The sequence below is a fragment of the Crinia signifera genome, chromosome 2, assembly GCF_055691185.1.
Source record: "Crinia signifera chromosome 2, ASM5569118v1, whole genome shotgun sequence".
In the NCBI taxonomy this organism is placed as follows: Eukaryota; Metazoa; Chordata; class Amphibia; order Anura; family Myobatrachidae; genus Crinia; species Crinia signifera.
Genome location: NC_139218.1, coordinates 315,083,499 through 315,104,172, shown reverse-complemented (window position 1 = coordinate 315,104,172; position 20,674 = coordinate 315,083,499). Strand labels below are relative to the sequence as shown.

The 20,674-nt window shown below is 42.2% G+C and overlaps 1 protein-coding gene across 1 annotated transcript; it reads left to right on the top strand.

Moving 5' to 3' along the window:
• The first annotated feature begins 566 nt into the window (after positions 1 to 566).
• MED4 (mediator complex subunit 4) lies at positions 567 to 14,727 on the top strand. The gene is made up of 7 exons (XM_083169004.1): positions 567 to 722; positions 3,338 to 3,404; positions 3,523 to 3,693; positions 4,766 to 4,823; positions 9,893 to 9,979; positions 13,205 to 13,336; positions 14,066 to 14,727. The coding sequence occupies exons 1-7, from the start codon at positions 652 to 654 to the stop codon at positions 14,236 to 14,238; spliced, it is 759 nt and encodes a 252-aa protein (XP_083025130.1). The 5' UTR covers positions 567 to 651; the 3' UTR covers positions 14,239 to 14,727.
• The last annotated feature ends 5,947 nt before the right edge of the window (positions 14,728 to 20,674 follow it).

Sequence of the window (20,674 nt, the reverse complement as noted above, 5' to 3'; positions counted from 1 at the left end):
GGGCTATCGCCATCCCAGATTGGCGATAGCCCAGGGCTGCGATGCCGGGCTGCCCGATGTTGATACATTGGGCAGCTTCGCATCCCCCATAAAAACCTATGCGGCCGGCGGCGCTGCAGGGAGGATCGCAGCAGGGATCGGAGATCCCTGCCTCGGTCCCCCTTTGATACATTTAGGTGAAACTTAATATTTGCGGTTAACCCCCGAAAATGGGTGTTTTCGGGGATTTAGCTGCAAATATTAGTTGATAAATGGGCCCCTAAATGTCCTTTGTATCCCAGCATTAAATGGGTGAGCAGAGCAGTGAGTTTTATGGACTGGAACACTAAACATTCCATTTAATTCCACAGCCAGATCAAATTTTTTTTTAAATCGGGCACGCAGATACTACATAAGTACCCATTTAGGTAATACTAAAATAATGTGATAATAGAAAAACACCCTTTTCACTTTTAGCAGAAATAATATTGATGCCTATGAACTTTGTAAAATTGTACTTTACTTCTGTAGGGGCGGTGGGAGGACATGTTGCCACCCGCCTGTAGGAGTCGCTGCTGTGAAATGAAACAGTTCTCCCGAGGACCGGGATCCTCTCTGTCCCAGAACTGCTGCTCGCTGCTGCGGTGCTTGTTGTGCTGCTGCCCATAGAGCATGGCGGCTGCGGAGAAGACCACTAAGGAGAGGCTGCTCTCGGTGTTGGATGACTTGGAGGTGCTGTCCAGGTAAGCGTGCTCTGCTGTTGGCTATGGTGAGACGGACAGGGTTGTGCCTGTGTACACTTTCAGTACAGGGATGTGTGCATACGAGCTGCTCATACTCTGGTAACAATAGCACAGTCCCACCATGTTCCCTGTCTCATTCATTCCAACATGCTGGGTGCTCGCTGCTAAATCTCAGGCGATTTAGGAAGCTCCTGGTTTCCTGTGTGGTACAGCAGCCATAGTGGTCTCAGGCTGAGATACTATGCTTTATTCCCTTACATCGATTACATCTTCTCCAGCCCTGCCCCAAAAGTAGCTATGGGTTAGCATACAGTTGTCTCTTATGTCCATGGGTTTAACATAGTTACTATTGCTCAGACAATTGTATATTGGGAATTAGTTTATTAACTACTGATATTCCTATTTCCCTGGTGTATCATTATTGTCCCATATTAAGCAGACCTGCTTATTGCAGTGATGCTGATGTTTCCCTACTGAATTGAGGACTGTGTAGCAGTGCACAGAAGTGGACAGTGTAATCACTGACTGATTTTTAGTCTCCTAGGCAATTGAAATGCTACAGTATACACACTCTGGGGTATTCAGACATTCTCAAATCTGTGTTATTTGCTAGTCTATTTATCCATGAAGCTACAGAATACTTGTTTACTACCTCTGTGCTGGAACCAGAGGTACCAGCATGCCCATCTAGCTTCAAGTAAGGATAAAAGACAGACATATAACCGAATTGATATCGGCAAGAGATTGATGCAATCAAAGGTTGCCATTAAAAAGGTTCACACATGGAAAGGTCGATATGAGGGTTTTTGCGCCAGTGTCGACATGGACACCCAACTATTGTAGCTCATTCCTTCGGGCACTTTACTGTTCCCATTTGGAGTCTACGTGAATGCTAAAGTATGAAAAAATACTTCCCAGTTAAGGACATCACCTTTTTACTCCTAATCTTGCTACACTACTACATCCCTTGAGAAAGGTTGTGTATTATGGGTCTGATTCCGACTTGATCGTTCATTTGCAAAGTTGCAGATGACTACGAGTTAGCTGCCACTCAGACAGAAAGAAAACTCATCCTGTGCAAATCTAAGTGAATTGCAATACGTTTGCAATTCGGTATTGTTGCACATCATGCGGAATTCACTCAGCAGCTAATGTTTTTCCCAGTCTGTGCAAATGTGAGTAAAGGCCCCCATACACTAGCCGATTTTGGTCAGATTTCAGCCAGATCAGTCGGATCTGGCCGAAATCGGACCAAAATCGGCTAGTTTTGATGTCCCCTCAGATCCAATGCGCGGTCCCGTGCGCATCGGATCTGCTGCACGTCCGACCACCCGACTTGGGACCTAGTGGGGCGGCGCGGCGGTAGAGGGAGCAGGGGCGGCTGGGGACGCTGCGGGGGACACAGGCGGCATAGAGCCGGGCAGGGGGAGCCGGCGGGAGCTGTCAGTATGGAATAAAAAAAAAAAGCCCATACAATGAATGGGCGGCCTGTGATTGGCTGAGCGCTCTCTCAGCTAGTCAGCAATTGGCTGAGAAAGCGCTCAGCCAATCACAGGCTGCCCATTCATTGTATAGGCTTTTTTTTTCTAGCACTGACAGCTCCCGGCTCTATGCCGCCTGTGTCCCCCGCAGCGTCCCCAGCCCCCCTGCTCCCACCAGCAGCCCTGCTCTGTAGGCCCCCCCCTGCTCCCCGGGTTTTTTACATGTGATAAATCGAGACGATTTATCACATGTAAAAAATGGCACATCAAGTGCCAATCTAATCAAGCTCCCCCGGGGAGCAGCCGGGGAAGCTCAGGGGGAAGTCGGGGGCGACTTGTCCTAAGGACAAGTCGCCCTAGTGTATGGGGGCCTTTACTCTGACCCTTCCACAAGTCTGCAACAGGCTGTTTGAGGAGGGAGCTGATGTTGCAACCCCTCCCTGAAAATGCCTGGGCACGCTGCGTTTTTCCTTACTCTCTTCAATAATCAGATGTACGAGGGTGGATCAATAAGTACCTGTGTTTGAAGACTGGTGGCGTTGCTGAAGAAAGTTGGTAATTGTGGCCAAATTGCATGAATTGCGCTATGAATTGTTTCTTTCTGTTCCCTAACCTGAAAAGGTCACTCGCAGGAATAAAAAAATAATTCATAGCGCAAATCATGCAGTTTGGCCGCAACATTTCCGGATGAGGGAGCTGGTGCATTGTTGTGGTGGAAAAAAAAAAAAACCTAACCTATGAATCAGTCTGAATGGCATTGTTTGAAAGATGGTAGTATAGGATAGTAATACTATCTTTCCTCAGCAACACCACCGGTCTTCACACACAGGTACTTATTGATCCACCCTCATATTTCAAATTCACACATCAGCGATCAACTCTGAATCAGGCCCTTTAAGTGGTAGTGCACACTCTTCTATTGATTACTGGATTTCAAAGTGACACACCTTTTCCATGGCTTGCATAAAAGCACAGTTTGTCTTTGTAAAATAATATAGCTCTTCACTTAATTATTCAAATTATGGCAAAATGATCCCATATATTGTCTGATTTACCAGATTGTTGCTGTCACAATGGAGCTTAAATCTATTGTAACAATAACTTTTACACTTGTGGACATGTTTCCTCTTTCAGAGAGCTAATAGAAGTGTTGGCACTTTCCAGGAGCCAGAAACTAAATCAACCTGGAGAAGAAACACAGGTAGGTTTCCTGGTGCACATGGTTTGCCACTACAGCTGGACTTCAGTTTCTGCTCTAATGACCCCTCACACTCCTAAATAACAGTTCTGTGACATCAGTATACTGACATGTTTTTCAGATATTGGAACTTCTGATTCAGAAGGACAGTGAGTTTCAGGAGGTGATGAAGTTGGCATTCAGTCAGGGCAAGACTCACCAGGAAATGCAGCTCTTGGAGAAGGAGGTTGAGAAACGGGACAGCGATATCCAACAGTTACAAAAGCAACTGAAGGAGGCTGAACACATACTGGTGAGAATGTCCCCATCACATTGTAATGAGTTTATCATCATTTCTTTCTAGCTGTGATCACCACACTTGGGTCTACCGGATCCGATATGATTTCCCGGCGGTCGGGATCCCGGCGGTCGGAATCCCGACACTGGAATCCCGACCGCCGAAATCCCGACAAGGGGGGGACATGGATCGCCCCCCCTTGCGGGCTCGCTGCGCTCGCCACGCAGCGGGCCCGGTGCCTCGCTACGCTCGGCACGCTATTTTATTCTCCCTCTATGGGTGTCGTGGACACCCACGGAGGGAGAAAGTTTCGGGATTTCGGCGGTCGGGATTCCAGTGTCGGGATTCCGACCGCCGGGATCCCGACCGCCGGGAAATTAACCGCATCCCGGGTCTACCAATAGGCTCCATGAATACAGGTTTTTTATTTTTTAGTTGAATATATAATGTATTTTCTCAGTGGTTTATTTTAGAGACATGTGGGGTCGGTTTTATCCGGATTTACATGGTTCTTAAAGCATGATCTTATTGGCTATCAAAAACATGTGACAGCCAATCTCTTTGCGATCCAAGTAAAACCAAACCAAAGAGGTGCTCTTAATATTTATTGTATGAATGACTTTGCAGCACATTGCCTTTGGCATGCTATCATATGGGTGGATATGTCCCAACATGGCAATCTTTGTAAAAAATGTTCTTGACTACTGATATCAGTGTCAAGATAAGTTTTTTCAGAGCTGTTACAATTGACATCTGAGAAAATGTGCTCGCTACTTGTACATTTATTTGGCTGCCTAATTGGGACCTTGGAACACCCTTTAGTATATACAGTAGGCATTGTGTATAGCTATTAGATTCTGTGCGTTTTTTCTAGAGCAGGCTAGAAGCTAAATATTGTCTGGGTTGTGTTGGCTTCGATTAACTAGAAACATTTGTGTGGCTATTACTTGGTTTTAGCTTTTTTTTTTTTTTTTTATTACAATATTGTAGCGAATTCTATAATCACTTTATATAAAATCTGAACTGTAACTTGGCTTCTAAAATGTATCATTTCAGTTGTACTAAAAGGATTTCACTTTCTTTAAAGGCAACAGCAGTTTACCAGGCTAAGGAGAAATTGAAATCCATTAATAAAGCAAAAAAAGGTCAGTGTACAATAAGATAATGTATGTGTTATGGTGACTGGAATAACAGTAAGCTGAGAGGAGTTGCTGTAAGCTGATCAGTAACTACAGATCCCTTTTAAAGGAAAAATCTCAAGCGCTAATCAATGTTAAGATTTTTTGTCTATCGCTCTGTAATAAAACCTGGGGTTAATTTGATATAGTCTGCCAACATCTACATGATATTGATCAAGGGTTGTTTTGGGGAACTGCACTAAATATTAGGGATAAATAATTAATTTAATTAATCACAGTAGGGATCTAACTGATTTTAATTGCAGAATTTATTTCTTATGTTATACACCACATATAGCCTTTGACCACAAGATCCTGGGCCACAATAGTGGTGTTCAGTGGTGCAACCCGAGTTAGGCCAAGTCATTTTATAAACGAAAGAGAAAAAAGAAACTCGGGTGGGGTGCACTCTAGATCCCCTAACTACAGTTGTTCTGTTAATTTAAATTATGATTTTTTTGTAAATTTTTTCTGCTGTGCACATTTTAAAATTATTTTTAATACATATTGGTGATATTTAATTACTAATATTGCTGTGTAAAGAGTTGGATATTCAAATCCCAGCGATTTCTATAAAGATAATTTAATCAAACACCGGTATTTCAACGGTGTGTGTCCATTTTTCATAAAGGAATCGGTGTGAAAATAATTAACAATTATAATGACCATCATATCACCCTATCATATACACCATAGGTTTTACCGGTGTTTCACTCACAGGAGTGATGGTAAGGTTTTAATCATAGGTCAACAGAAATTTCACACACAAAAACAAATAAAGTATATACACATATTTTACATATATACAAAGTGGACACAGGCCGTCGACATATCTCTATACTGTCCTTAATGGTTAAGATTCCTGTCTACAGAGTAAAACATCACCTTGCAATCTGAATAGCAACAAAGTTTGGCTATCCGAGACAGGAGAATTTTGTAACATATGTAACCATGAATCAATTTATCCCTCTCAGTTGCAACTATGTATCCCCTATGTATGGGTTGCAGCCACTTCCCCACACTGAATACCCATAATGGGTTAGCAATATGCGGGGAGAAAGAGAGAGGGAGCCCCTTTCAACAGCACAATATGTTCATTCCCACATGCAAAACATCAAGCGTACTTGGCCATTTATATCAATATATTGCCTGCGCAAATAAATGCTGGGTGCAGTCCCAAATTGACGGCACCTCCAATCTCACAGTGATAGATGCAATCTGAGTGCACACACACAAACCAGTATGTATGCTATTAGTGACTGGAGAAAATGTTGTTTCAGCAGTATATATAATTTGCTTATGCCTTAATTATAGCCCATATCACAATAATAATTGCAGACTAGGTGTACACAAAAAAGCCAGTGGGCATACTATTTGTGACTGAAGGAAATGTGAATTTCAGCAATATATTTGGGTCTTTAAATGTGGCAGAGACGGCATGCATTTAAAACCCAAGGACAGATTTATAAATACTTATACAAATATGTAGAGAGAGACGGACCACTACCCACTGGGTAGACAGGAGACTCTTTTAAGAGTCTACCGTACGCACCATGGGGGGTCCGATTACCGGGTCTGGTCGTGGATACAGCGTCCCCTCGTTGCCGCAGGTATTCTTCTTGGCTGAACGGAGACGGGACGGCCGGTCACGTGAGCGCCCACGTGATCGGCAGAGATGGATTGACGTACGTTTCGCCAGGGCTTGTTCACACGGCAGCTGCCGTGTGAACAAGCCCTGGCGAAACGTACGTCAATCCATCTCTGCCGATCACGTGGGCGCTCACGTGACCGGCCGTCCCGTCTCCGTTCAGCCAAGAAGAATACCTGCGGCAACGAGGGGACGCTGTATCCACGACCAGACCCGGTAATCGGACCCCCCATGGTGCGGACGGTAGACTCTTAAAAGAGTCTCCTGTCTACCCAGTGGGTAGTGGTCCGTCTCTCTCTACATATTTGTATAAGTATTTATAAATCTGTCCTTGGGTTTTAAATGCATGCCGTCTCTGCCACATTTAAAGACCCACATATATTGCTGAAATTCACATTTCCTTCAGTCACAAATAGTATGCCCACTGGCTTTTTTGTGTACACCTAGTCTGCAATTATTATTGTGATATGGGCTATAATTAAGGCATAAGCAAATTATATATACTGCTGAAACAACATTTTCTCCAGTCACTAATAGCATACATACTGGTTTGTGTGTGTGCACTCAGATTGCATCTATCACTGTGAGATTGGAGGTGCCGTCAATTTGGGACTGCACCCAGCATTTATTTGCGCAGGCAATATATTGCTATAAATGGCCAAGTACGCTTGATGTTTTGCATGTGGGAATGAACATATTGTGCTGTTGAAAGGGGCTCCCTCTCTCTTTCTCCCCGCATATTGCTAACCCATTGTGGGTATTCAGTGTGGGGAAGTGGCTGCAACCCATACATAGTGGATACATAGTTGCAACTGAGAGGGATAAATTGATGCATGGTTACATATGTTACAAAATTCTCCTGTCTCGGATAGCCAAACTTTGTTGCTATTCAGATTGCAAGGTGATGTTTTACTCTGTAGACGGGAATCTTAACCATTAAGGACAGTATAGAGATATGTCGACGGCCTGTGTCCACTTTGTATATATGTAAAATATGTGTATATACTTTATTTGTTTTTGTGTGTGAAATTTCTGTTGACCTATGATTAAAACCTTACCATCACTCCTGTGAGTGAAACACCGGTAAAACCTATGGTGTATATGATAGGGTGATATGATGGTCATTATAATTGTTAATTATTTTCACACCGATTCCTTTATGAAAAATGGACACACACCGTTGAAATACCGGTGTTTGATTTAATTATCTTTATAGAAATCGCTGGGATTTGAATATCCAACTCTTTACACAGCAATATTAGTAATTAAATATCACCAATATGTATTAAAAATAATTTTAAAATGTGCACAGCAGAAAACCTCTACATGATATACAGACCTCCATGGTCCTTATATATACTGGCTCCATCCCATTCTACCAATCCAGCTCCTCTAATGTTCCTGTAAACTCTTAATGCAAGGGCTATGTAACAAGCCTTGGAAAGAGAGGAAGTGCCAACTAATGAGCTCCTAACTTATTATACAGGCTGTGTTTAAAAAATGAGTTAGGAGCTGTTTGGTACAACTCACCCAGTCAGTGTCTGATCGCTCCTGTGGATAGCTGTATCTTATTTTGTTGTATCCTTTTGCTCTTTCATCTATGCTAGCAGCAGCTTAGCATATCTGATCCATAAGCCGTGCAAATGCAGGAGGAGGTGTAGACCACCCTCAGCTTGCATTTGTGATCGCTGTTTCAAGAGAACGTCACAACCAACGTAGGACCCAAACAGCAGACATATTGCGTGTTGGGTCCCTTATGCAATCTAAGCTGTATTAGCCGCACAGTACCAAGTTGCAATATCTGATTAAATATGTAGATAATGTAAAGATATGTAGTCTCAAATAAGACTACATTTTTTATAGTAGTATTTTAAATTATGCTACATAGTCAGGAAATATGTAATTACATTAAATGCCAGCACTTGTAATAACTAATTGTCCTGGCACAATATAAGGTAAATAACTTAACACTGTTATGCAGAGTTGGTTTACAGAGAAGCATTTTGTGTAGGAAATCCTAAACTCTGAGCACAAAATGAAGTATTGATCTGAACCCAATGTATCTCATTATCCATATACCACCTGCGGTACATAGATTTACGTCCTGGTGTGACAGACCTAGAATAAGAAGATCTAAATCTATGTTCTCTGTATTCTTCGTGGCACGTTCCTTGGTGCGCTGCCTGCTCATGGTTTAATTTCTTGGAGACCTTTTTATTGATTCCCAGCCACAAGATAATTACATCAATGTTCTATTAAGAATTCTTCTATTCAGTTGCATTGGAACAATTGCCTGTCATTGATTCAGCTGGGATTTCAGAAGGTGTCGACTTATGTTGTGGTGTGTGAACACCCAGTACATTAGTATGTGATAGATTTAATTGATGGTGTTCTTGAATCCACAAATTAGAAGAGGAAACTTGATCTCATTACTGAAGTCCACAATTGAAAGGAAGGGAAGAATGTGGTTCTGTGCATCGTGCTGCAATACAACACACAATGCCAGACTACTCACAGATAACTATAAAAATGCTTTGGTCATTTTCATGTGTATAAAAATAAGCAAAAATACATTGCTGTGGAATGTCTTCATGACCATCCGCAGTCACTTTGGTGCACATGTGGGGGTACAACCACCAATGTGCGATCACAATATATCAGCTGTTCAACAGATGATCTGTCAGACAGCATGTAACCAGCTTTGGAAATTATTGTTGCAATGATGTTCATCCCCTTACTGGTGGGAAAAAAATTAATAAAACTAAAAACATGTTTTTATTTAATCCCATATATTTTTTCTTCATACTGTAAACTTTGCAGGGTGCCAAATATAAACGTACCCATTGCAATATTTACAATCCTAATGTTTTATATAAAATATGCTTGGTAGATCATGTGTCGACATCTCATGCTGGCCACACATCAGACCAACTTTCCTCCAACCATCCAACGAGTTGGTTGGTTGGACTGAAAATCTGGTACTGTACGGGGCAAATACCAATAAGCAATTAGCTCACAAACTCAGGAGAATGGACAAAAACATTCAGTGATTTTGTTTAAATCAAAATAGGTCCAACCACAGTACATTGTCTGATAGACAATTGTCCATTTTCCGATTTGGGAAACAAATCACTTAATTATAAATTACATTTGCTCCTATCCAGTACCAGGTTTTTATTCCAGCCAACCAACTAGTTGGATGGTTGGAGAAGAGTTGGTCTGATGTGTGGCCAGCATTAGCCTGCCTCTTTTTGCTCCATTCTTCCACTCGGTAACAGAATTGTACCATTACATGCTTTCTAGATCTTGTGCGCAGATTTTTTTTATATACAGTAACAAACATTTTTGATTTGCAACACTATGAATTGCTTTGTGTTTTGCTGTCCAGGTGCCATATCGTCGGAAGAATTGATTAAGTATGCCCATCGCATTAGCGCAAGTAATGCAGTCTGCGCTCCTTTGACGTGGGTGCCAGGTAACAGTATATATATGTTTCTAAGTTCTTTAATGTGTCTCATTATGTTTGTGCTAATTATCCAATTGCAGAGCAAATGATGTATTTTGTAATACTAAATTATGTAATATAAAAATGTTTTGTCTACATTAATCATCCACCTGTATATTATTGTATCTCCTTTCACTTTAAAATAAAAATGAAGATGAATGGATGATCTATATTTAAAAAGCATCTATGTGCCCAAACCTTAAATCCCACATGTGAAACTTGATCTATTAAATGGTGGTCAACATTAGAATGGAAGTTGATCTATGTGTAAAATTGAGTAGTCCCCTCTCTGTCCCGCCCTTATGGCAACATCAGTGTATCAACTTCTCACTTCGAAAATTTCTTCCTAAGTCTATAGTATAATCTGCTCTGCCAGAGAACCGGATAAGTGGAAGAAGAAATAATTATTTTACTAGAGACATACTGTACCTTCATTTATCATACCCCTAATATTGGATTTACAAGATTATAAAACACTTTAATATTACAAAATTTACAGACAATTGTAAAAAAAAAAAAAATATATATATATATATATATATATATATCTCTATCAGAAAGAGGAGCTACATGGCTGGTGTGTTCTCTCTAACTACCATGTTACAGGCTGTGTTTGAATAGTGATAGAAGCTGATTGGTTTCTAATTCATCTTGTTATTGCTCTCCAAGGCTTAGTACATCTGACCCTTGTTTAGTGGATTTCCATAGTATCACTTAGAGTTGCATTTAATGTAGGGATGTAGACCTCAAAGCTTGGCACTGGAGCGTCTCCAAAATAATGTCTAACCATTTGAGTGCCAACATCTGTGAGCGATGCTGCTAGAAACACCAGCGTGTCTCACATTTGTTATATAAATTCAAATAAACAATGGTGTGTAAATAAAGAATATCTCTTATATATTTGCCCAGATCTGTCACTCTGTGACTGTGTATAACGCTGGGAGGAGTCATAGGCTAACGCTGGGAGGAGTCATAGGCTAATAGCCTATCAGCACCTTTTTGACTCCGCCCACACACACTCAGAGTGACAGAGAGGCACCATAGTACTGACAGGGCTCCATCTCCCAGAATCCCCCCAACCAGCCCTCAGCGGCCGGGGATCAATCCCCACCCCAGTTCAGACTTGCCTACCCTCCCAACTATTGCTTGAGGCTCCCACTGCCCCGCAAACCCCCTCATAACTGTGTGTAATGTAATATCTGTGTAGGGGGGAGGCTGTGTGTAACATAATGTGTGTGTGTGTGTGTGTGTGGGGAGGCTGTGTGTAATATTATGTCTGTGTACTGGGTGTAATATGGGGAGGGGCTGACACTACAAGTCCCAGAATGCCTTGCCAGCCACTACAAGCCCTAATGCGCCCAATGCCAGCCACTACAAGCCCCACCATGCCCACTGCCAACCACTACAAGCCTTGATGTGCACAATGACAACCCCCAGCATTCCCACTGCCAGCGACTACAAGCCCTAATGTGCCCAATGCCAACCACTACAACCCCCAGTATGCCCACTGCTAGCTACTACAAGCCCCAGCATGCACATACTATAAGCTCCAGCATATTCTGACAGCCACTACAAAACCCAGCATGCCCACTCACACCGCACCTACCCATCACCCACCCACGCACCCATACCTCTCCTACCACACCACCATCGGTCCCGTACCCACAGCAACCCTGCAACTGCCATTCATTCAACCAGTGCACACCACCAACCCACACGGGCCACCCCTGCACCTGCAACACCCACACCACACCCAATCAACTTTCCCCGCCCACGGCACCCTTGCACCCGACCCTCGCCGCCACACACACCCGCCACGGCACCCCCACATCCACCTGGGGAAATACCACACCTGCCCCTCCCACACCTACAGAATCCCCCTCTTGCACAAACAATATTTCACGCAATAAAGGCATTCACAGGTTAAGGGGGCGGAGCCCCTTACGACGGTGTGCAGAGTGCCCGTAGGGCGCGATGAATCACCTAGTTTTCTATATAAGGTAAATATTACAGGTCATTTTGAATATAAATGTTGGTACTTGTGTACTAGCATGGCGCTCATCGCAGACCATAAGGCATGCGATGCGATGTTATACAATTTAAAATTGTATACCATCGAATTGTATGCCATTCTATCGCATATACAATGGTATGCGATATAAAATTGTATAAGCACCCTAATGGGGGCTTACAATGTTAAATGCACCCTCACGCCACCCCCACTATGAACGTGAACCCAAAGCGTGGTGAGCCTGCGAGGGGCGGCGGTACGCATCCTACGACCTTTTCATACCCCCACTATCCACGTTGGCGTGGAGTTGATCTTATATAGTGTGGCGAGCGCAGTGAGCCACCACGCACGAAGCGTGGCGAGCGCATCGGAATACATGTAAAGTAATACAAGGGGCTCACCACGCCGACGTGGATAGTGGGGGTATCAAAAAGTCGTAGGACGCGTAACACCGCCGGTTCACGTTCATAGTGGGGGTGGCGTGGGGATGCATTTAACATTGTAAGCCCCCATTAGGGTGCTTATACAATTAAACATCGTATAGGGGGCTTATACAATTTTAAATCGCATCGCAGTGCATCGGGTGTATGCCATGCAATGCGATTATATGTCGTGCGACCAAATATCGTGGGCGCTGTGCTAGTACACAAGTACCTAAATGTTTGCTTGGCAAGTTTCACATCCATTTTGGCAAATTCACTTGGCGTTCAAAGGGTTAAGTATACCTAGTATATAGTGAAATGCTGCACAAAGTCAAGTACATTTCATATACAGTTTCTTTTGTAGACTTTGTAGTCATACTTAATTTGTATATTTATACTACCACTATAGTCATTATTCAATTAAAAAGCGTTTTAATGAAAGCACGTTACCTAAAAAACGTGGAAGTATCTGTTGTGTGGGCAGCACCTGTTTGCGTTTATTAGTAATATAAATATAAAATCTATTGCAGTCAGTAATGTAATGTTCATTCTATCACCCTGCATCTTCCATAGCCCATGCAGTTCCTCTTCCCTGCCTGTGGTACCGCTCTCTGCTGTGGTGCTTCTAGCACAGTGTGGTCTCTACTTTAGTACTCTTACGCAGACCAGTGTATATATAAAGAATTTCATTTTTTGTGATCTTATCATTCGCTTCTGTCCGTTAAGTAGTTTTTTTTTGTTTGTGTTTTTTTTCTATTGAAGGTGATCCACGCCGACCCTATCCAACAGATCTGGAGATGAGAAGTGGTTTGTTGGGTCAAATGAGTAATCTCCCTACAAATGGTGTCAATGGTCACTTACCAGGGGATGCATTAGCTGCAGGAAGGCTTCCAGGTACTTTCAATGTTTGGGTTCTGTATCCTTTGCCAAGGATGGTAGCAAAGAATGTGTGATTTTCCAGGTTATAAAACTAATCTTCTAGTGTTTATTCTAGCACCCGCCATCTTTGAAACCCCATGTAGTTCCTCTTCCCTGTCTGGGGTGTTGCTGTCTGCTGTGGTGTTTCTAGCACATGGTCTGGTTTGCATATCAGTGCTGATATACAGATCACACTGTGCTAGAAGCACTCCAGCAGACAGCAACACCCCAGGCAGGGAAGAGTAACTGCATGGGTTTTCAAAGATGGCGGGTGCTAGAATGAACACTATCTTCTATATAGACCAGTGTGGTAGAGTATAATGACAGCATGATTCCACAAATTACTTGCTGCCATACTATGCAATTATAAACAACTTAGGGGGGTATTCACTGTGGTTTGTTACTGTCTGATATGTTCAGAGCTGCTGTTTTCGACAGAGCAGATTCATCTTTTTAGAAAGTCGCATGGCTTCAATGTGGCTGAAAACGGCTGCATTGAAAAGATGTGTACATCCCTTAGACATTTCTCATATTTGTCAAATATCTTATTTCAAATATTTCCCATGAGCATGTGCTTTATTTTCTATTGTGCATAAGTGACAGTATATTGAAATGTTCTTTCATTTATAGATATAGTTACATGTGTTTGGTTTAAGAGATGTGAGATCACTAAATATAATCTATGGACCCTTTTTTGTATTTTAGATGTCCTTGCACCTCAGTACCCTTGGCAGTCCAATGACATGTCCATTAACATGCTACCTCCAAACCACAGCAATGATTTTTTAATGGAATCTCTTGGGCCTAACAAGGAGAATGAAGATGATGTTGAAGTCATGTCTACAGATTCCTCCAGCAGTAGCAGCGACTCGGACTGAGTATGGACTGTACCCTTTATTTACGGCCTGTTCTAGGCTCCAAAAGAGTGACGTAAAAACCTACATACCTGCGATAAAAACAAAATGTTCTCTCCTAAATCCTTACCCCCTGACCCGGTCCTGTAAACTGGTTATTTACTCCTTTTTGATAAATGTAGTATTCAACTATATAATTGAAGCCATGTAAAAGTAAAATAAATGGCGGGGATTGTTATGTGACCTTTTGATGGCAAATTCATGTCCCATTCCTGCTATAGTTTTTATTGCGTCAACAGATTTTGTTTTCTGGCATACATGATGATCTAAATAATCCTATTGCTAGTGTTCACCACTATATTTTTGTATCTTTCATATGTTGGCAACAATTTTGTACATAAATGTGTTTACATGTCCATATGTATATATGTTGAAAGCAGCATGCATATATGCTAAATTGTACATAAGAAAAGTACTATTATTCAATACAGTTTTTTTTCTATTGACAATTTATTACTCTGTAGACCAGTTATTCCATTGGTTTGTTGCAAAATATAAAATATTTGTGTGTAAATGTCTCTGTAAAATGCCCAACATTGTGTTTTCTAGAACCTCTGGGCCCTATATAGACTTTACATTATCCCATATAGCGGATCAATTAGGTGTAATTGGATTTTCTATCACTGCTGTGTCCTTGATATTATGCAGATGGCCTAAACTGCTCCAAGACGGCTGTTCTGCGGGACAGCAGACTTGAGTCCTGAAATTCTGCTGCCTTCCTCTTCCAATGTTGCAGGACTTATTTGTGCATGCACAGAGTGTCAGCACATTGTGCCTGGTATCACAAGTACAAATGCACTTAAATGACCCCTTTTAGACCTAAGCAATCCAACTGAGGTGCCCAAGGCATGGTAAATGCGTTTCACATCCTAAAGATCCCCAGTAGCGATGCTACTGAAGAAGGATCTTTAAGATCTGAAGCGTGTCTGAATTAAATAATATATGGTCTAAAAGTTATGCACCATGTTTTTTCTATTTATTCCATATCCAATCCTAGGAGGAGGAATACATTATCCACAGTATTCAGGAATTGCCCTGTCATTAGGATTTTCCTTTTACTGGATCAACATTTGTGGCGACATTTACATTGTTCATTAACCATTGGTGCTAATCACATTCTGGGAACCCTACTAGCGCTGAATATCATTGTATTATTGTCTCTGATATCATTTTGTTTAGGTGTTTTTTGAATGGCACCTTTTAATCTGTATGATTAGCTGCTTATAGGTATTGTAGTATGCACTTTAATCACTGAGACTTTCTTCCATATATACAGTAATACACGACAACATAAACAACCACAGAACAATACCTTAAAGCTTGTCTGTCTGTCTGTCTGTCTGTCTTTGATATAAAAGTGTAATCCCACACTATAGCAAAGATCTTTATTTAAATTGTCAATATGAGTTAAATCATTGTTATCAGGTCCCCCCCCCCCCCCCGAAAAAAAAAAAACATAATGTAGTAAACATAGAGGAACAGATACACATGCTATGGCCTGCTATCCTGAATAAGTTATTTTGGGTAGGAATGGTGGTATATCTGGAAAATGGTGTTCCCATGGTTGCTGGGAAAGCTAAGACACTGATAGTCATGGTTTGGAAGAAAGCCAAGTATTAACATGTCATAGGGCAGTGATGGCTAACCTTGACACTCCAGCTGTTGTTGAACTACACATCCCAGCATGCCCTGCATCAGTTTTAGCATGGCCAAATAGTAAAATTGTAGCAGGGCATGCTGGGATGTGTAGTTCAACAACAGCTGGTGTATCACTGTCCTAGGGGGTTATTCTTATTCACTCGGAAAGGCACAATTACTCTCTAATAGACAAAACCATATGCACTGCAGGTGGGGCTGATGTAACATGTGCAGAGAATTAGATTTGGGTGTTTTATTGTTTCTGTGCAGGGTAAATACTGGCTGCTTTATTTTTACACTGCAATATAGATATCAGTTTGAAGTACACCCCCCACCCAAATCAAACTCTCTGCACCTGTTACATCAGCCCCACCTGCAGTGCACATGGTTTTGTTCATTATAGAGTGATTGTGCCTTCCAGATTGAATCAGAATAACCCCTATAGTGTTTGGATGCACTGCATGTGTACATTATATACCCAATGAGAAAACATAAGTTGGAACTATATCTGTGACCTGTATCCTGCTTGGACACATCCAAGAGAGTTAAGAAGATCATAAACTTATAAAGTGAAGAGAGGCTACATTCCAAAAAACAGCACCAGTTCAAATAAGCTGGTCCAAGAATTGCAGAGCAAGTATTGCCACACTGGGTGCCAGAAGCACTAAGCTTCAAAAGTGATAAAATGGAGAGTGATAGCCAGCCAATCAGCTCCTACCTGCTGAAAAATGTCAGACAGCAGCTGATTGGTTGGTTGTTTATCACTCTCCATTTTATCACTTTTGAGCCTAGTGCATCTGGCCCTGGATTTGCCGGCAGCTGCAGGTGGGTTTAAGGCAGGGACAACCAGTGTAGACATCCATGCAAAGACCAGAACTTCTGAAAACCTATATTGGAGGAGAACCACATAATAGAGTGTGCAATTCTGTGAACCCTGAACTTTCCATGAAACAAAGTCCAGTAACTACTAGTATTAACGGAAAACAGCAATAAACATGGAGACAACCTTCATGATGACAGGAATACATGGAATGCAGTTAACCAGTTGAGTCACTGCAATACAGTCAAGCGCAAATAGATCTGAAGAAAGATAAATGCACACAGTACCATTGGCCATTATAAAGCTTTTCTTGATGCAGAGATCTGCGGTTGATTGCGGTAAAACATACTTTCTTGTGGCATGGTACAATACACTACGCTTACGCCTTGCCATACCTTGCTTGTATAATATCCTGTTCTATTAATTTGACTTTGACAGAAGAGAGATACAGTACATGGCATATCCAGTGCATTACTGTAAGAATATGTTCCAAGAAGGGGACGTCTGTTTCTTAAAGATAGCTTTTGTACAATCTAAAAAAGAGTGATTCTAGTTGGAACAAAGATAATTGCTGTACTGGGAGAAATGGATTTTGTGTTCAGGGACTGATTATTGTCTTCCACAAACACATATAATAAAAACTGTGTATATGGATGATCTGTCACTAGCAGGCCAGGAAGAATACATCAGAGATACCAATTTATTTATTTATTATCAGTTTCTTTTATAGCGCACACATATTCCGCAGCGCTTTACAGAGTATTGGAACATTCACATCAGTCCCTGCCCCAATGGAGCTTACAATCTATATTCCCTACCACATGTACACGCACACAGACATTCTAGGGTTAATTTTTGTTGGGAGCCAATTAACCTACCAGTATAGATTTTTGGGCGGATTGTGGGAGGAAATCAGAGTACCCGGAGGAAACCCAAAAGTTGAAGGTATAAGATTTAGGTCCTGATCACTATTTGCTAGGCTCACAAGATCTAATGAAAGGAGTTTATAGATAATGATATACTGAAGAAATACCAAGTAGTATTGCAGATGCTAAAACAATAATTACTCCCATTGACAAAGGTGTCAAGCTAACCAAAGCCATGTCTGACGAGGAAATGGAGGGCATGAGAAAGCTATTGCGCATATAAAGTATCCACGTGTTAATACTGGCCTGACATCACATGTGCATTAATCCTTGTAAGTAACATTGGATAGCAGCTAAAGAATCTTCAGATACCTGAAAGGTTCATCTTCCTTGAAGTTGGAGTTTACCATAGTATACACTGAAATCATTCTGTAATGCTAACTGGGGGTGAAATGGGGATGAAAATGGCCATCATTCCTATATGGGATAGGAATCCCACTGTAACTCTATCACCCAATGAGGCAGCGTACATGGTGCTAACAGTCAGCCAAGGAAGAACTACACATCAAGGACTTTGAATAAATGGAATCTTGGAGACAACGATGATCCCATGAACATGGAGTGTGACAGCAGAGGTGCAATCCCAACCTTAAGGTCCTGGCTTCCTGTTTGCAGGACGTTCTGCACGCTAAATAACCTGTTTGTGTGTACTTTTTTTATCGGCACTAGGGGGCAAATTTACTAAGATAGGAGTTCTATAGAAGATAGGATGCTGACCATAGAAGCAGAATCTGATTGGTTGCTATGCATAGGCACAAATTTAAGGGGGTTTTCTGGTTGCCCGGAACCCCCCTCCTCTTGGCAAGTGCCTTAAATTATGACAACAATAGCGCTGGTATATAATATGATCAATAAAGCTGCCACCACATCATGCAGTGTAATGTAGGGTACACACCAGGACGACCCGCTCACGATGCACATCGTGAGCGGGTCTTCAGTGGCTCGTCCGACCCACTCACGGTGACGCGGGGGGGGCACGACCCGCTCACGATGTGCACCGTGAGCGGGTCCGATCCGATGGCGACCAGCACCCGGCTGTATGGTCGTCATTGAGATCCTACCTGCAGCAGGTAGGATTTCAATAACGACCGACCTGCGGGACCGCGCATCGGATCGGTATCGGTCCACACCAGGACAGAAAAGGGCCCAATCAGCACACAATCTACATCCAATTGGTCGGAATTGGATCTAGATTGAGGGGATCGGGCCCTAGTCGTCCTGGTGTGTACCCAGCATAAGGGACAGAGAAGTGCTGCTGCACATGCCCAGTGTACCAGCTTCTTCTATCACATTTACTGTACAGGGTATGTGTGGCTCTGAGCCCTCAAACATCGCAATGGACCAGAGAGGAAGAGATAGGAGCCTTCCATGAGGTGGTAGATTGTGAGATTAAAAAGTGCAGTACTGCTTCTATTTTGTATGTGCATCTATTTATTATATGTTTAAACATATCCTGACCACTTTAAATGTTCGAAACAGCTTATACTATATACCATCTGTACTGTTAAATATTATTACTGTATTCCATCCATTGTATAAAAAGACCTGTTTTCATGGCTGTTACCACTCCCCCAGACTCCCGTACTTACTCCAATGCTCTGCAGAGTGAGAGATTTCGGATTACATATAGAAACCCCCTAGGTGCTAATAATTGCACCGATCCTGGAATAATATCACTGTTCCTGGGCAATAAAAATAAAAACCGAACTGCTTCAATATAATACATTTGAGAAGGAACCAAAGGATCTCTAATACTGTTCCATTTCTTTCCATAAGCAATGTCGCCTAGTTCTTTCTAGCAAGTGATGCAGTGACGTGCTCCACTATGTAGCATAGCTGCATGAGAAGAGCAGGTAATTTACTGTAATGTACTATCAGACATTATCAGGGCCGGCTCTACCATTAGGCAGCTTTAGGCAGCTGCCTAGGGCGCCAAGATCTGGGGGGGCGCCACCAAGTCTGCCTATCAAAAAAATCAAGGATGTCTATGAGGATCTTTGTTGTACTTAATGCAAGTGGCTGCTGTGGAACTTCAACTCCATACATTCCCTTGAGGCATATTTCCCTACTTTGCTGCCCCCTCCTCCTTGTACTCTATTGTGGATGGCAAAGGGGGGCCTCCAGGGGACTTGCCCACTTTTCCGAGGTGCTGGATGGACCACTCACTTTTTGGGTGTCTCCCTGCCATTCTGGAATGTTAGGCAAGTATGCCTTAAGGGGTTGGTATTGGTGGCAGTGTGTGTATGTGTGTGTGTGTGTGGGGGGGGGGGGGGGCGCAGTAGGCTGAAGTTTGCCTAGGGTGCTGAAAAGCCTTACACCGGCCCTGGACATTATACAGTTCAGTAGTTTATAAGGAAATGGGATCAACACCCCACAAGCTTGCATGTTCTGTCCGCTCAGGCATACATCACTTCTATATTATTTCTGACAATGAAGCTGCTCCTACTTTCCACCTTGCACACACAATGTAATGAATGACAGTGTCTAATTTAAAAGATGGAGCAAAAGCTTCCTGTAGTCTTAGTCATCGTTCTACCTCTTAATTTAGCGTAATTACAACAAATGTCAATTATCCCGCAAGGAGCGGAGTCCTTTCAAAACAGCAAATACTTTTATATGCTTTCTTCTTTTTATCTACGTCAAAGCTTTCTGCGCTTTTCCAGGTATAATTTAGAGGTAGATACTGATGTGTCCTTTGTACAGGTTGTTCTATGCGTCATTGTATCTACTAATGGGAAATAACGTAAACGTTATACTTCAATTTGTGCTATTTCTTGTCTCCGCTCCTTTTGCTGTGCACATTTGTTATCAGACAATGAACATGAAATCCTCTAAAATAAGTCTGACAGACATTCCTTTGAGTTATACTCTAATGAATGTGCATGCCTGTTAGTCTTGTTCATGTAGCTGTTTGCTGCTTAGATATAGGAGTATACTGCAAGCAATGCCGTTAACATTGCAGAATGGCCCTGTGACATTTTGGTTTTCTGTGACATTATGTGAAAAGGACAAAATA

Coding starts and splice junctions, on each gene's coding strand:
- MED4 (XM_083169004.1), top strand. CDS start 652: ATGGCGGCTGCGGAGAAGACCACTAAGGAGAGGCTGCTCTCGGTGTTG. Junction 3,405..3,522: donor AACCTGGAGAAGAAACACAG/GTAGGTTTCCTG, acceptor CATGTTTTTCAG/ATATTGGAACTTCTGATTCA. Junction 9,980..13,204: donor TCCTTTGACGTGGGTGCCAG/GTAACAGTATAT, acceptor TTTCTATTGAAG/GTGATCCACGCCGACCCTAT.